Here is a 17,796-nt window from a genome sequence, read left to right on the forward strand (position 1 = left end):
GACGGGAACTTATTTGACCGGAAAACTTTGGGAGAATATTACTCTTTGGAACTTTAACTTTTTTTTTTCTTCTGGGTTCTAATTTGTATAAATTTTTCAGTCTGTTGAGAGGGAATACTGAAAATAAAGCCTTTTTGGTCACAATCAAGGTTAATCTACTAGTTTACTGAGCTTCTTCTTATTAAATAAACTTGAATCTTGAGTTTCTGAAGCTCAATATGTCTTTTTTGCTCCTTCTATTTTTCCCATATCTTAAACCTTAGAAAGAGTTGTTGATGGCTCTATCAATGGACCAGTGATGATTTGGACCCCGCCTTCTTCGCCTAAGTCCCGCCCACATTAAACCACACCCCTTTATATTGGCCCCGCCTGCTGAAGATGTCGTCTCCGATATGACAGCAATTCTCCACAATCCTGTCCAATAGGACATGTGAAAGGCGGGACCTATGTCAATCTTTTTTTCCCATTTGTCCAGTTATATGTCTATCTGTATTCAGTTCCATCCCACTTGGTCTTCAACCCAAGGATTGGTTTCTCTGTTCTTTGTTCCTGGCTCATGATTGGTTTTTTTTCATTCCTCCCCTCTCTTCTATATCTTGCAGGCGGGATTAGCACACAGCTTCCTGCTCTTGCCAAAAAAATAAAAGAAGAAAAAGAAAAGAGGAGAGAGGCGAAAGAAAAAAAAAAAAAAGTCGCGGAGATCTTTGGTTTTTAGTTGGCTTTTAGCCTTGTCGATCAGGCCAAAATTTGCCTTCTGATTGGTCTGCCTGTCTGCCCATCCCGAATCGGGGGCGGGATTTCCCCAGGAGACCCACACCTGGTTGCCACTGGTCGAACAGTGCGCCTGTCTGAAGCTTCCGGCCAGGGATTGGAGGCGGACGCGGACAGGTGGGCGTGGATTGGCTAGGGCAACCGGTCAATGTGAGGTGGGGGCGGGGCCTCGGCGGCTGGTTGCGCGTGTCCGCCGCTGGCTCCGCTCTATCCGGCTTTGCTAGGGGAGGTGAGTCCGGCCGCGGCGGTACCGGCGGCTGAGAAGGCGGCGGCTGAAGAGAAAGCGGCCACGGCGGCTGTGGAGAAAGCGACCGTGGGCACGGAAGCCGGGTGGGGGGGAGGGGGGGAGACGGAGCAGCCTTGAGCCCTGCAGGGGCCGTCGCGCGGGGGACCCACCCGCTCTCCCCCCCAACCCTCCCCAGCACTAGCAGCCGGCGGCGGCGGGGGCAGGAGTCAGCCTGCTTCCGACCGTCCCCCGCCCGCTTCCCGGGGCTCCTATTCTTTGGCCCCGGGACCCTAACCTCCTCCCGGGGCGGTTCCCTGGGTCTGGCCGTCCGAGTGCTGCCCACCGCTCTTTCATTCCCTCCTTGCACCTCCTTCCCTTCACTTTTGCCGGGGTTCTCTCTCTCCTCTTCTGTCCTGCCTGTCGTCTCCTTGCCTCACTCTCTTCCTCCAGCCTCCTTCCCTGGCTCATTCTGCCCAGTAAAGTTTGGTACCCCCCCCCCCCAATCAGGTCAACCAGATTAGGAGTAGGGGGAGATGTAGGAAGGCTTGAGAATTCGAGGGGTGGGGAAAGCTGGAAGCTGGTTTCCCTGACAATTTCCCCTCATCTTTTTGATTTAGAGTGGTTGGAATTTTTTTTTTTTAAATTGTGTTTTTGAGGAGGTGGGAGGTGTTTAGAAAAGGATGTGGGAATGGAAGGGGTAGATGAGTCAACCCTCTTACAAGATTCCAAGGGTGGTGTGTTACCGGATCCTTTTCGTGTGTGGAGTTCAGGGGGTCGGGAGGCTTGGCCTTTATTCCCACATTCAAAGTTGGAACCTCCCCCCCATTAAGAATGGAGTTTTAGTATCCACTTGTGGCAGGAATCCTGGGGGGAAGGGGCCCTTTTTCCTTTTTCTTTTCCTTTTTTTCCCTTTACTTTATGTTATTAACTTTTATTTTGTCAACCCACACCCCTCTACACACTCTTACCCAAAAATCAAACACCGAAGATCCTCTAACTTCTTTGCATTGACTGATGAAGACATAAAGCCAGTTATGCTCTATGTTTTTTGAGGTGGAGTGAGTGGTTTTCTTCATTTTTTTTTTTTAAATGGCCAAATGATAGCTTGACCCAGTTTGCTTTCCAATCAAAGAGCATTTTTTTTTATTTTTGAATGTCTCTTTGTGGCCCAAGAGCCAACGCAAAAATGATGGCGGCTTACAATGGCGGTACATCTGCAGCAGCAGCAGGTCACCACCACCATCATCATCACCACCTTCCACACCTTCCTCCTCCTCACCTTCACCACCACCACCACCCTCAGCACCACCTTCATCCGGGGTCGGCTGCTGCTGTACACCCAGTACAACAGCATACGTCTTCGGCAGCTGCGGCAGCCGCAGCGGCAGCTGCAGCCGCAGCCATGTTAAACCCTGGGCAGCAACAGCCATATTTCCCATCACCTGCACCGGGTCAAGCTCCTGGACCAGCTGCAGCAGCCCCAGCTCAGGTACAGGCTGCTGCAGCTGCTACAGTTAAGGCACACCATCATCAGCACTCTCATCATCCACAACAGCAGCTGGACATTGAGCCGGATAGACCTATTGGATATGGAGCCTTTGGTGTTGTCTGGTGAGTATCAAAAACACAACTCCATATGGTTCTCACTGGGCAGTCCATGGTTCATTGTTTACTTCCTCTTGACCAAAGTAGAGCAAGCTTCTCAACTCAACTTGAGGAACCACCCTGGTTGGTGATGAGGTCTGATGTGTTGGCTCTCTAGGCCATCATGGCAGATGGTAGTAGAGCCCTTTCTCTTGAGTTTGCAGACTATTATTAAACTGGCCTGTTAAGAACCCCAGTGAGCTGCTGAGTAAGATCAGTAGGTGGATGTGTTAAATACTTCTACAAAGACCTTGGCCATCTCAGTGTGTGGTAGTTTTGATTGGCTGCTCAATTACAGCAGGTGTCAACAACTGACCTCCAACTTGATTTATTTAGGATAGTCCCCTGCAGAATATACTTAGTGTAAACAACTTTCTTGCCCACTATACCTTTTCATACCTTATTTGTGATCTTGGCTTTTGGAAGCAAGGTAGGTTTCATTGTTGAACCAGTTAAAAATTATTGCTTGAGTGGTTTATTTTAAACTGTAAAACTAAAGTTGGGAAGTATGAAGCTTAGCTTTCTGATAAGAATGCATTAAATATAGCATCACACACGAGTAGTACAAATGAGGTTAGTAGACTGGAGCTATGCAGTGGCCCACATTTGTTATAATGTGTCACTGACTCTTAGGGTGCTTTTATCTCTTGGCCAGTTGTTTTGGTAGGAAGAGTGCCTTTAACAAATGAAACTGCTATTACTTTTGCTAATGGTCAGAACAGTTTAAAAGTCTAAAGATTTGTTAGATGCAACATCTTTGTGCATTTGCCCTTCTTAGGAAGATTGGTGAAACAGAATAAACTGAGGGTTGGATTATTTTTTCCCCTCCCAAGAATTAAGAATTTCAGTGTAGAGAGATGATTTCATATTTTCAGTGCATGCAACCATAGAGTGTTAGTGTCCAGCAAAGTCCCCGTTACAAAAAAGAACTCTTTGAAACTAGCCTGTAAATAATTCCTTTTTGTCTTTGTTTTTAAGGGTAAAGTTCAAGATAGGTATTTGCATAATAGCTATTTTCATATTTCAGAATTTATAGTTTTGGCACCTAAGTGAGCTGATTATTATTTTTTTTTTTTTTAAATGAAGAAAACAAGAGTCCAGTTTTTCTCAGCTAGCCTGCAAGGAGGTTATTGCTGCATTCTTGCTTCTCCAGGGACTGTGGGATTCCTAGTGGGAAAGAGTATAGGCCATCATGGTTTCTTTTCAGTCACTCTGTTCAGGGACCTGCCTGCTCCTGCTTTCCTCTTTCTCTGCCATAGCACCCTCCCCAGGGACATCACTGTGAACTTCCATTCCTTGCCTAACTCTTGATTTCCAAACTCTGGGGATGGGAGGAGAGCAGGAGAAATTTGGTTCTTTGCTTTAACTCTTGTCATTTTACAAACTTGGAGTATCTGGATTTTTTAGATGTGGTTGTGTCAATGGTGAAAACTGACATTTTTAGTATTTATGGATATAGAGTGCTGTTCACTATCATTTTGTCAAAGGATGATGTGACTTGTAAAAGTTTTAGCTTCAGGTTTGTGACAAGAGTAAAAAAATTACAAGAGAGTGTTCTAGCATCTCATCTGGCAAGTGTTGTGGTAGTTGGTGTTAGGAATCACTCATATCTGAAAATCCACAAGTGTTTGGCAGGAATCCATTGGAGAGATATGTAGACTGTCCCTTGCACCATGAACTTGACACATACCTCTGACACCATCTTCTGTGGTTTTGTGTTTGCCTTCCCTTACTGAATACACTGTAAATTCCTTTGTAAAAACTATATACCAAAGTATTTTTTTTTTTTTTTTTTTTGCAACTTTTAGAGACAAAGTCTCAATACTGGCCTAGAATTCAACTACATACATGCTGGGCCTCAAGTGTGGTGTCATATTGCTGCCTCTGAGTGCTGGCATTGGAGAGGTGCTGGATTATGCTTAGTCTAGAATAGTGGTTCTCAACCTTCCTAATGCTGTGACCCTGAATATAGTACCTCATGTTGTGGTGACCCCCAACCATAAAATTAGCTTTGTTGCTACTTTATATTTGTAATTTGCTACTGCTATAAATCGTAAACATCTGTTTTCCAGTGGTCTTAGGTGACCCTTGTAAAAGGGTCCTTCCACCTGCAAAGGGTCCAGACCCACATGCTGAAAACCACTGGTCTAGAAGTTTTGTTTGTTTTATGTCCTCTAGCACCTAGGACAGTGGTATGGCATCTTGCTGCTTTTTTTTTTTTTTTTTTTTTTTCCATTTACTGACTTCCTTGTTGGTTGAGTGATTGATTGATCTACTGACTTCTTTGTTTTGGTGTAAACAATAGGCATTTATTTCTTTCAGTACTGGAGGCTTGAAATCCAATATCTAGTTGACAGTGGGTTTGGGTCCTTCTGAGCTTCTCTCCTTGGTTTGCTGGTGGCTGCCATCTTGCTGTGTCCTTGAATGTTGGTTTTTGTTTTTTTCCTGATTTTTTTTTTAATCCAAAAATTTTTTTCCTGATCCGTCTTCATTTCACAATCAGGTTTTACTAGTTCTTGCAGGAATGTCTTTATCAGCTGTTTTAGGTGAAATACAATTTAGTTTGAAAAAGGGGAAGAGTACCAGGTGTGTGTTTTTAGTATGCAAATGCTTTTCTATCTTTATATTTACATATTGATGACTTGCTGTCTGAATTGCTTATTTGAAATTTAACTGCTGTGTGACCTAAAATTGCTAAAACTAGAGATTTGATAACCAAACCAGAATAAATTGTCAGTATGTGTTGAAATTCCAGGTATTGGTGAGGTTTTTCACCATTTAACCTACTAGAACAGGATTTTTCTTAATGTAAAAGTTTTTTTTTTTTTTTTGCATTGGAAACAATTATTTCCTAAAATAATTAAAGAGAACATAAGAATATCCTTCTGCTTTTTTTTTTTAAAGAATAGCCTAGTAATACATCATTTTAAGTCAGTATTCTATATGTAATTATTCTGAGTATCATAAGATTCACTTAGATTCAAACAGTCATTTTTCAAATTTTTTCTGGCTTAGCTTATGATGGGGAATTATATCTGTTCCTATTTCTTTTTATGGACATGCACCACTAGCTAATGGCCAAAAAGGTGGATATAATTTTGAGGGATACTAGTCATCAATGCAGCCAAGGAAAATATTCATAGAAATGATGCAGTATTTTGCCATTCAGATTTATTACTGAACAGTTTAGTGTACCTGACTTGATTTATCTTTGATGAACTTTACTAGAGAATAGCATATCAGTTTTGGACAGTTGTATAAAAATACTGAGTTACCCATTAGCTTGCTGGTAAACATGGTGCTTTGACAGTTCAATTAAGGTTTCATTAACAACTGTCTGCCGTGTTTTATCTCAATGAAAGAGTTCCAGTTTACCTGGTAATGTGATCAGGGGTAGCTTGAGATGCATTCATTGCCAATGATAGATGTTGCTCATTGGTTTTTAAAACATCACATATAATTTGACCTGCATTATCAAAGGTCAGGACTTCTGGGTTCCCACAGGGACATTTTCATAACACAGAAACAGAACATAAACGGCAATTTCTGTCATTTTGTGACGATAATATGAATGTTTCCCTTTGTAGTTTCACCTTTGCTAGAGAAAAATACCATGCTTTAAAAATTTCACAACTTTGGGGACAAAGTACTTCAAGGTCTTATGAAGTGTACAGTTTAAAGAATTGGAGTAAGCTGACCACATGAGAGCAGTTTGAGGGCTGCTAAGCCTAGGCAGTTTTGACACTGTCAACATAAAATATAGATGGGATTAATGCTACATGCTTCCCTGATAAAAGTGAGTCCAAGAAAAGCCTATTGTTTATAAAATTAGTGTTTTAGCTTTTGGCTTGTCTGATTAATTAAGAGATCAAAGATCCTTGGATTCATCCAGTCTGTTGTCTTTATACTTCAAATAAAGTTGGGAAGCTTTGAATGTTTTTATTTTAATATCTTTAGCAAGTTACTTTTATCTGCATTTCAAAAGTTCAGCATTACTGCGGTGACACTCAATGACTTATCACTAAACTTTGTGATCTTGATAATTTGTTCTTCTAGTCTCTGATCTGTGAAATGGGGATCATAGTGCTTTTGTCCTATGGATACTACGGTTGAATGAGGTGATCTTTTTAAACCAATATGTCTGGTATACAGTAAGTCCTCTGTGGATGCTGTTGTAGCTATTGCTGGTTTTAAAAAAAAGGACAAAATGCTTTTGTTAATGTGCAGGAAGAGCTTTCTGGTTATCAGATTTACCATATGATGTCAAATTATTTTAGGAGGCGTAACTTTAACTACCATAGAACGTTCCCCTCAGTTGCATTTATGCCAAAGAAATAAAGAAGATTGAATTCAGAGTCAAGGAGAAAATACTCTTGTGCTCTCTCAGTTAAACAACAACAAAACAGAGCTAATAATGGGTATAGTTTAGCAAGCGTTCTAGTCATCATCTGTGCTTGTAGAAAGTATTGTGGATTTATATACTGGGAAGTAATAAGTGAGGGGTGTTAATCACTGTCTTAAGTTGCTTTAGCAGAAATTCACTTGTGTTTAGATGAAAAGTAAATTTCCTGTGAGGTTGGGGAAGTGTGTGTGATTAAATGAAAAATTATTCAGCGTAAACTTTTCATGCATGGCAGAGATTTCTAACTTGTTCGTCTTGTGAGAATTAGAGGTGTGTTTTCTGTGGTCTTCTTACTCTGTAAGTAAGCAATTAGATGTTGGAAAAAAATGGGGAATGCTTTTGGGATAATTGGGAAAAGTCCTGGATTTAGTTACTTTAGAAAGAGTAGTAGACTAAAAGTGTTTTGCTAGTCTGTAGTGTAGAGAAGTTTCTCTTCTATGAGTCAAGATTAACAGGCACTGCTGGGTTCTGGGGCGGGGGGGGGGGTGTGGTGGGGAGATCTGCTTTGTGCAAAGAGCTTTGAAGAAGTAGGGCCTGCACCATAAAAAGGAAATGGTTGCTCTTCTAGACATAACAAAGCATCTGTGTGAAAATAGCAGTGTGAAAATCTATATTGTTAATTTCAACTACAAATAAACTTATCTTTAGAAACTACAGGTTTTTCACCATAAAGAAGAGTTAGAGGGTAAAAGTTACACAGTCTAATATTACTGTATCTGTTTCTTGGTGATTGAGAGGCTGTAGTCTATAACATTCAAAGTGATTTCAGATTTCAACTCTGTGAAGATTATGTTAAAAAAAAAACCCACAGTATAACAAAGAGTAAACTTGTTTTATTCTTGGAGATTAATTTCATGATATACTACTGAAATATCAACTTAGAAAAAAATACTTTTTTTGTTTTGTTTTGTTTTGTTTTTGAGACTGGATTTCTCTGTGTTGCTGACTGGCCTGTAACAAAGATCTGCCTGCCTATACCTTCTGATTGCTGGGATTAAAGGCATGCACTACCATCATCACCTGGCAAAAAGACAGGTTTTTTGTTTGTTTGTTTGTTTTGTTTTAAAATTTGAAAACAAAAGTACATTTAAAAAACAACAGTATCTCTAAATTAAATGACTTGTTAGTTTGGAGACTGATACAGTTCCCCAGTTCCCCTTTCTGTTTGCTATGCCAGAGGAAAATATTTGCCAAAAGCATTAATTGTATGTATGTGTGAATATAGATTTTTGTTTTGTTTTTTTTCCCTGCAAAGTATGACATCTGAAGATCAAAGTTATTCTTTGATGTAAAACCACCTCTACTAGCATTTTGCAATGTTTTTTTTTTTTAATGACTTGGACTTATACACGTTTTTATTGAGTTCTGTAGTATAATGGAGTGGCTGTTTTATTGTTTTAAAACTTTTTTTTTTTTTTAAATCAAGTTTATAGCCCAATGGTGTTATACACCTTTATTCTCAGCACTCAGGAGGCAAAGGCAGGTGGATCTCTGTGTGTTTGAGACCAGCTTGGTTTACAGAGTTGAGTTCCAGGATAGCCAAGGCTGCAGAGAAACCCTGTCTTTAAAAACAAACAAAAACCCAAAAAATTCATATTTATTCATGTAAGTTCAAGGATCAACTGCATATATTCTATATTGCCTTAATATGCTGATTTACTTTATTTGATGGAAATGTCAAGGCCAAAGTAATTGCTTCCATTTGTCATTTAATCAGTAAATGGAATAAAGCTGCTTGGTAGGTTATGTTTGGGTTTTAGTTACGATTCCCTGTGCATCCATACTACAGTGAATTATTTGTTAGCTGGGCCATCTAATGCACATCAACAATGATTTCCTAACCAAAATAGGTTGTCACTTTGATGTTGTTGCTTGGGGGTAACATTAGAGAATGCCTGAGGCATCAGTTACAATATACTCAGTGAGCATGTGACAATCCATGATAGATTAAATCGGTAGTTCACAGGTGCCTAGCCAAGAAATATTAGCAAAAATTCTAGCACCCTAAAGCTATATAGAAAGATGACTTCTAAGGAACAGCTATGCCAAGAGTGAACTTTTAACAGTTCATTGTAATGGTGTGAGTGGGAGTAGTGTGTACAGGGATGTCTGACATGGATAGTGATGTGTTCTTACACTTAGGTTCACATCTGTAGTTTGAATTAGTTTGGCTAAATCTACAATCAGACAGTGAAAGTTTTTGGTACTTGGGACTCACTAGTCCATATATTTTTGTTGTTAGCTTGCTATGGACTGGCACTACTAAGAGCCAGTAAGTAGGAATATTTAGTTAGTTCTGTGGCTGATTTCAGAAGCCTTTTTCAAATTGCTCTGTCATTTCTATTTGTGGTATATTGTCGTGAGTTACAGGGAATTATCTTGTCTTCTAAGGGTCATGATCTTGTCTTGAAAGAGTTAGTAGTAACTATGTAATTTGAAAAATAATGTTCTTTGCTGGGCAATGGTGGCACATGCCTTTAGTCTCAGCACTCAGGGAAGCAGAGGCAGGCACATCTCTGTGAGTTTGAGACCAGCCTCAAGAGCTACAAGAGCTAGTTCCAGGACAGCCTCCAAAGCCACAAAGAAACCCTGTCTCGAACCCCCCCCCCCAAATAATGATGATGATGATGATGATGTTCTTAACTCTCAGTTCACAAAACCGTAGTAAAAACCTGAAACTAGTTTGTTAGATGAGCATGATGTCTCAGCCTCTTTTCTGTAATCCCAGCACTCAGAAGGTTGAGGCAGGAGCAATGCTATAAGGTCAAGGCCAGTCTGAACCATATAATGAGTTCCAGGCTACCCTGGACTCAGAATAAGACCTTATCTAAATAAGAAAACAAAAATTTAACAAAACAAAACTGCAACAATAACTTTAACAATGCAGTATATTTACTTCTGATAATACAGGTGTATTGCGTATATGTTAACTGTTTGCTAGTCTCAGTGCTAGGTGATTAGAATTAAAGATTTAATCTTCCTGTGGGAGAGAGAGTTGTAAATGGATAGTTATAATTCAGTGCCATAAATGCAGCAACCTAGGTGGTCCCTGGATATTATTGAGAGCATAGAGAAGGGATTCTTGTGAAAACTATGCTGTTTCCTAGAATAGGTAAACTATTCATGGAAGAAAACCTGATTATTGGCAAATGGGCAGTTTCTTTGTATAAATTTATATTGTGTTTTTATGATAGTAGGATGGGCCCAGATGCAAGAAACCAGTTGGTTGCACATGGTGTGGCAGGAGATGCAAGCTGGAACTAGAGCAAGAAGAGGTTGGGAAGTATGCTGAAGTAGAAGTTATTGATGTGGCAGGGGTGAGAGGGCAAGAATCTTCATTTGTCACGAAAAAAGTACCATACACACACAAGGTACCTATAGTATTAAAATTTCACAAGGGAGCCGGGTGGTGGCAGCACACACCTTTAATCTCAGTGCTTTGGAAGGCAGAGGCAGGCGGATCTCTGTGAGTTTGAGGCCAGGACAGGCTCCAAATCTACACAGAGAAACCCTTTCTTGAAAAACAGTAGCAACAAAAATTTACAAGGGGAATGATTAGAGGACATTTTTTAAAAAATTATTTTTGTGCTTGTCCTCTCTCTCTCTCTCTCTCTCTCTCTCTCTCTCTCTCTCTGTGTGTGTGTGTGTGTGTGTGTGTGTGTGTGCACGCACACACACTCAAGTAAGATGACTGGGGCAGTAGTGTGTGTTTATATTACTTTGTAAGTTAAGTTCTGAAATTGGTAAGGGACTTACTAATTTGCAGATGGACTTCCCAGAAAAAGACCCTTGGTCCAGCTTTAAAGTTGCTGCAGGGAGAGACTGTTATTTTCTACAGTGATTTTGCAAGGGAAGAGACTTTTATGAATGCACCCAGAAAACATAGTACTGCCCAGAAGGAAAATAGTGAAAGCTGTGAGTGTGGTTTCATGACCTGTAGACACAGTGGGGAAAAAGGCAAAAGAAATAGATGGCGTTGTTTTTAATAATATGTTTTATTTAACTCATTATATTGAACATACTGCCATTTCTATTAAAATTCTTTAAAAAAAGAAAAAAAATTATTAGTGATATGTTTTACATTTTTCATGCTAAGATTACAAAATTTCAGTTGCTTAGAGCACATCTTAGTTTGGACTATAGGCACTTTTAGAATAGGTTTTTCATAGCCACATGGTCTGTGTGCCTCATTGACCAGTATAGTTCTAGTCTTTGGCACCTCCTGGATTTATACACATTTGTACCAGTCCTTGTTAATGGGCATAGGATGTTACAGATAACTTTTTAAAAAGGAAGAATAAACCCTGGGGAGACAGTTCAGTTTGTAGAGCACTTGTCTACCAAGCACAAAGCCTGGGTTCTGTCTCTAGCACCACATAAAATTGGAGCAATCTGGCCCACACCTTCCTGGCAGTCAGAGTAAGTGGAAGGGCTGACTACCAACCATGAATTTGGGAAGGGCAGTCAGTCATTAGTGATTAAGGTAACACATTCATCTAATTTATGTCAGACTTAGATAAACTAGAATCATATTCTTTGTAGAGGAATTGTCTGTCATGAAGTACTTGGAGGCATTTTCCTTTGTTCTGAAGCTTTCTAAAGTAACAGAAGGTAAAATTGGTACCTAGTTCTTATCATGTTTGCTTTCCATCAATTAGAGCAGATATCTCAGTTGATTCTTTTCTTAATATTGGGGTTCATTTTCTAGGTGAGGGTCTCAGTTTTGTCTTCAACTCAAACAATACAGAACTCAGTGCTGTCAGACAGCTAACTCTGTACTGAGGATAAACAACACAAACTTTTGCTTAGCTATTCCTTGACCTTAAATTCTTGCTTTGAGCTACAAGGAAAGGTGAAGTGAGGCATTTGGACAAATAGATAAAATTGGTCATTTGACCTAGATTGCAGCTTTTCCCCCTTTATGTCTGCATGGCTAAAATTCACCCTCAATTTACATAAGCAGGTGATTTTTTTTTTCTTCTTACATGCTAATTTTCTTAATGTACCATAGCTGAGTGCTACAGGATTGCAATAAAGCAGGTGACTTCATTTCACTGTATCATTTCACCTGTACAGAAGCACCAGAGTTAGCCAGTGCTTCTCGGAAGCCTGAAGTTAACGGTGAGCTGCTGCAAAGGCTTTAGTCCCACCCTTTCTTCGCCTTCTTCTCTTCTCAAATTATTTTTATTTCCACAAGACTGGGCACTTAGTAATACAAGTGTGGGGAAAATTTGAGTACATTAAAAGTAATCCAGAAGCTAAACAATTAGTAAGCATGTGGGTATTGTGCAGCTATAGGTGTTTTTGGATTGGTGAGATTTAACTATGCTTAATTGGTTGACATTTGTATTTATTTTACCAGGATCTTTACATTATAGTGATTGGAATTGTGAACTTAGTTGAATGTGTACTATAGCCACAATTGGAAGTAAAAATTGATGTGGCTTTTAAAAAAATTAGTGATGATGTGATTAAAATATTTCAATAAAATAAAAATGTATAAAAAAGAAGTATAGCAGTTGGTTTTAGGGACTTTTTCTAAGAAATCATGAGGGGAGATATCAATCAGTAAGGCACCTTTCTTTATGAAAGTATTCCAGTGTTAAAGTTATTAAAGAATGACATTCAGTTGCTTTCATATTTTAGGTGTGTGTGTGTGCGCGCACACACACACACACGCGCGTACTTCTTAACACTGCTGGTGATTGATCTAGGGTTACACATGTGCTTGACAAGTAAGTGCTCTGCCTTTGAGCTACAGGTTTATCCTGTAGCTCACAACCACAAAATGTTACAGTTTTGTTCATTTACTAGCATGTATGGAAACTAAATTATACTTTCTGCTTTGAAGCAGTGACTTGGAAATGAATCATAGTTTAAGATTAAGGGAAAGTTCAGATAGGCTCCCTACATACTCTTTTTCCTGAGTTTAAGAAAAGTAGAAGAGCTTGTTGAGCAGAAGTCGAGAGTAAGTGAAGAACAGCATTTAAATACAGAGGGACAGTGGCAATATGGTTTAGAAGTCTGTCCTCTGCTTAACTGGCTCTGTCCCTCATTGAATGTAGGCACATTATTTTCTTTCTGTGCTCCGTGGTCTTCATTAAATCATGTATGTAGTGACAGTGGTTGTTGAGGAGTAAGTGAATATGTATGTAAAAGCTTAGACCTGTGCTTGGTACTGTGTAAATGTTAGTTGTCATTTACTATCAACTTTAGAAAAAGTAAAGAAATCATTTTCCTCCAAACTTACTAACTATGGAAAGCTTACTAATTCATCACTCTTTCATGTTGACAGGTATGTGTGTGACCCCACTAGAAATTTCTTTTTCCATTGTTTTTTATTTTTTTTTTAAAAGTCATTCCGATTTTAGAATGCTGCTTTCCAGACACAAATTTTCTTTATCGAATAAAAGGGAGATTTTGCCTGTTTAATTCTCATTATCAAAGTAATAATTTTTATTGTAGGCTGTTAAAAATGACAAAAAAAAAAAAAAAAAAAAAAAAAAAAAGGAATGTGTTTATACTAGGCAGCTCCAAGATCAGCACTGAGTTCCGCCTGGAAGGAATGATTTGTAGAATTATGATGCTTTACAATACATCTAGCCTGCTTCTTCTTCTTCTTTTTTTTTTTTTTAAAGTTTGCTTCTTTACAAAAGTGGTTGTCTGGAAACTCAGAGACGCTACATAGCTGGCCAAAGGCCAGCCAAAGCCTTTGTTCTCCAGCTAATGTCCTTTGAAAATATGGTTTTCATATAAAAGCATATTAGGACCAAAGCAATTATACATGAAACCTGAAGAAGATATCTAGGGAGAAACCCCTAATATTTAAAACACACTTTGATTTTGTGTATACCAGTGACTTAAGTTTTGGTTTGGTGTCACAAGTAATAAAACTTCCAGGTAAAGGACTGTAGCAGGGGCTAGAGCAGTGATTCTCAACTTGTAGGTCAAACCCCTTGGAGGTCCAATGGCCCTTTCACAGGGGTTGGCTAAGATAGTCAGAAACACAGATATTTACATTAAAATTCATAACAGTAGCAAAATTACAGTTATGAAGTAGTAACAAAAATAATTTTATGTTTGGGGGTCACCACAACATGAGGAACTGTTACAGGGTCACAGCATTAGGAAGGCTGAGACCCACTGGCCTGGAGAGACAGCTAGCAGTTGAGAACAGCTCAGTCTTCCTGTTAAAGGTAACATTGTGTGTATCTATTGGCTGTATCATGCCCATACCTCTTTATTTTTTTAAAGATCCATTTATGTGTATGAATCTTTGCTTGCATGCCATGTGTGTCCCTGATGCCTAAGGAAGCCAGAAGGTGTTGGATCCCTTAGAACCAGAGTTACAGGTGGTTGTGAGCCATCATGTGGGTGCTAGAAAATGAACCTGGGTCTTCTGGAAGAGCAGTCAGTGCTCTCAATCATTGAGCCATCTCTCCATCCTCTCTTTATTTAAAAAAAAAAAAAAAAAAAACTGTTAAGGCCCAGAAAATTTAAGAGTTACTCAGTTATCTGTCTAGATCATCACTTATAACTTTTGATTTATCTGCTTTGAGGCTGTTGTCTGCAAGAATGGCTAAGATTGAGTTTTGATTTAATTTACACTTAAAATGTTAAATTTCTAGTTACTGCATCAAGACACTGTTACATAGTAAGTTTGAAAAGTTTTCCCACTAGAGAAGAGTCTTGGAGTTTTAAAGCTTGTGACTCTTAGAATGCTGTGTTCCTACACTTACCATGAACTTCAACGCAGATCACATGTGGAGTGGAAACGTGCTGGTTAAAGCTAAGCTCCAGAGCAGGATGTCTTCTGCAAGGGAGTTCTTTATTGTAGAAGTAAGAGAGCTTTTTCAAAATATGGATCCTAAGATTGGGATAGAGGACATGATCTAGACTATTGTGTGGTCAAATCTAAATGTTAACTTACCATGTTTTTCAATTTTACATTACACCAACATAGTCACATGAGCTGCTGCTGATGTGATTTGTGTCACTCAACTCACTGCTCTGTATTTTTCCATACCAAATAATTCCTTTGTTTAATTCATTTTCAGTAAATGAACCATTGTTTCCCAAAGGATAATGATTATTTCTATGTATAGTACAAAGCCCTAAGAAATAACTTTTCCAGATTAAAACATTAGTTAATGATTAGTAATGACTCAAGTTGTCATTCTGTAGGTTAAACTACAACTGTGTGTAGGAAAGGGCAGCTGCTGTGTCAGCTCTGGGCCGTATGATAGCCTAGCTTTACCAGAAATGAGCTGACAGCGAGACTTGAACCATGAAATCTTTTGGTTTAGTCATGAAAGGGGTTTTCTGTTGTCAGCATAGTTATACTATTAATACAGAGTTACATAAATGCCAAGAAGGTGGTTGGAGTTGAAATCAAAATGACTCTTACAGGTCACAGTTACTGGTTTACTTGATGCAGTTGGTGCCAGTATCTACAGATAAATCGCCTTAAGTCCCTCAGCAGGAAATACAAAATAGGGACACCAGACTGTTTAACTGGGTTAGCTAGTTGTAATATGTCAGCTGTCTCTGTAGGTGGGTAAGCTTTAAATAACTAGGTTTTAGGTGGGGTGTGGGGGCTCTTGTCTGTAATCCCAGTGCAGAGGAGACTGAAGTGAGACCGCTCCAAGTTTAAGGCCTGCCTGTGCTACAGAGCAAGATGCCTTTGATTTAGAGAACACACAGACACACAGACACACACACACACACACACACACACACACACACACACACACACCCCAAAACAAAAATCCGAGAATCTAGTTTTTGTCTTTTTCTTTTTTGCCCCAAGACAGGGTTTCTCTGTGTAGCTTTGGAGCCTGTCCTGGAACTAGCTCTGTAGACCAGGCTGACCTCAAACTCACAGAGATCTGCCTCTCTCAGCCTCCCGAGTGCTCAGATTAAAGGTGTGTGCCACCACCTCCAGACTGAGGATCTAGTTTTTATAACTTCCATTTTCTTTTTCTTTTAATGTAGATGGTCATTTTTGATGACACATAAAAGCTAATTCTTGCCCTTTTCTTCTTTCAATGCTATTGAAAACTAAACACTTATGACCACCATAGCACATTATCTGCCCCATGGATCCCCTGAAAGGGACCTGTGACAATGGCTCAGACCTTATTCACTTCCTCAGTGTGGGATGCTTATTGTCTGTTATTTAGTTGAAAGTTTCTAATACAGTCAGTATGGTATGGTGGTTCTCAAAAGTGTGCTGTCATATTTCAGGGTCCCTACTTCCTCATGGAATGGTAGGATTTCTTTGAGAGGACACTTTTAATAGTGTTTATACAGTCTCTATATGGTAGTGGTTTTGTTTCTCTTTGTTTGGTTTTTTTGTCTCTTTAAAGTAAGAGTCCTATTCTAAAAGTACCATAGATAAACCAACTGTATTTTTTTTGGGGGGGGGAAGCCTTCATTTTGTGAAAAGAAAGTCTCTTCCCTTACTTATTTGTTTTCTATGATCTACATAAAGAAATTTACTGGATTGTTAGGGAGAATAGCACCTTCAATGCTGTGCTGAATCTTTTGAGTCACATCTAACATCACAAACACGCCAGAGCACTCTGATGCTAGCACAGAAAAGGAGTTTAATCCTGACTTTTTCTCATTTCCTCACTTCTATCATATGACTTTGGAGTAAGTGCTGGCTTAGTGCTGTTGAGCACCTTAGACTGACATGGGTGTGATTGCCCTGCTTGTTCCTTAGGCATCTTTAGAGGCTAGTCCTTATCAGATACATGATTTGCAAATACATCCCCTCAGTGTGTGGCTTGTTTCTCATTCTCTGGAGGCTTTATTTCAAAAGCACTTTGACTGAGGTATAACTTATTTACAGAAGTCAGTGAACTCATACAGTTAACAGCATGACATCCAGTTGTAGAACAGTTCTGTTAGTATCCTGCCAAATAACCTAAACTCTATTGTTGAATTTTGCTTATTTGAGGGCTTGATATAAATTATGAAGATAATGTTTACTTTATTTCAAGTGGATTAGAGGAAAATATAAATAGATTGTGTGGGACTTAATATTTTTTTTGTTCTTTTTCCAATTAACAAAGGTAATAAAGAATTGAAATGCATTTGCTTTATTCTGTGTCAGCATTTTAATGAATCTTTGAGGGAAGAAATGATTCTGGGTTTACATGGAAGCTGTGTGGTGGGTAAATGCGCTTGTCACACTAGCCTGGCAATGTGAGTTTGATCACTGGAACTCAACAGTGGAAAGAGAGCTGCCACCCAGAAGTTGTTCTCCGACTACCACACATGCATATGAATACATTTATGTCACAGTAATAAGTTTTTAAATTATGAAAACTTAGAAAAAATTAAGGGATCTAAGTACTTCATAGCATAAGAACTCTGCTCATTTAAGTTCCACAAACTAGAGGAAAGGCTGAGCTGGGCTAAATGTGTGTCTTTTGAGAGCCAGGTGTGACAGCCCACTCCTGCAAATCCAGCACTTTAGAGCTGAGGCCTGAGGACCATGAGCTTGAGGTTAGCCTGGGCTACATAGTGAGACCTTATTTCAAAAGAAATAAGGGGACAAAAATACTCCTTTGAGGCATACCTATGATTTTTCTTCTCTAGCTAAGTTTTGTGGTATCCACCACTGCATAGTATTTGCGTATTTTTTTACCATATAGAACTTTTTTAAAAAATTAAACTTGAACTTTCCCCCTTTGAGCCTCTTGGGCAGTCAGCTCATGGAGGTAAAACTTCATCTCTCCTTCCT

At 39.3% G+C, this 17,796-nt stretch overlaps 1 protein-coding gene across 3 annotated transcripts in view; it reads left to right on the top strand.

The window, feature by feature from the left end:
• Positions 1-936: 936 nt before the first annotated feature.
• Nlk (nemo like kinase) overlaps positions 937-17,796 on the top strand; it is a 124,057-nt gene continuing 107,197 nt past the window's right edge. The window contains exon 1 of one of the 3 annotated variants that reach the window (XM_051179849.1): positions 937-2,608. In XM_051179849.1, coding sequence (XP_051035806.1) covers positions 2,151-2,608 — 458 coding nt within the window. In that variant the 5' untranslated portion in view covers positions 937-2,150. The remainder of the gene's footprint in view (positions 2,609-17,796) is intronic. The other 2 variants (XM_051179851.1, XM_051179850.1) reach the window with 2 other exon arrangements.

The sequence above is a fragment of the Phodopus roborovskii genome, unplaced genomic scaffold (assembly GCF_943737965.1).
Source record: "Phodopus roborovskii unplaced genomic scaffold, PHOROB, whole genome shotgun sequence".
Classification (NCBI taxonomy): domain Eukaryota; kingdom Metazoa; phylum Chordata; class Mammalia; order Rodentia; family Cricetidae; genus Phodopus; species Phodopus roborovskii.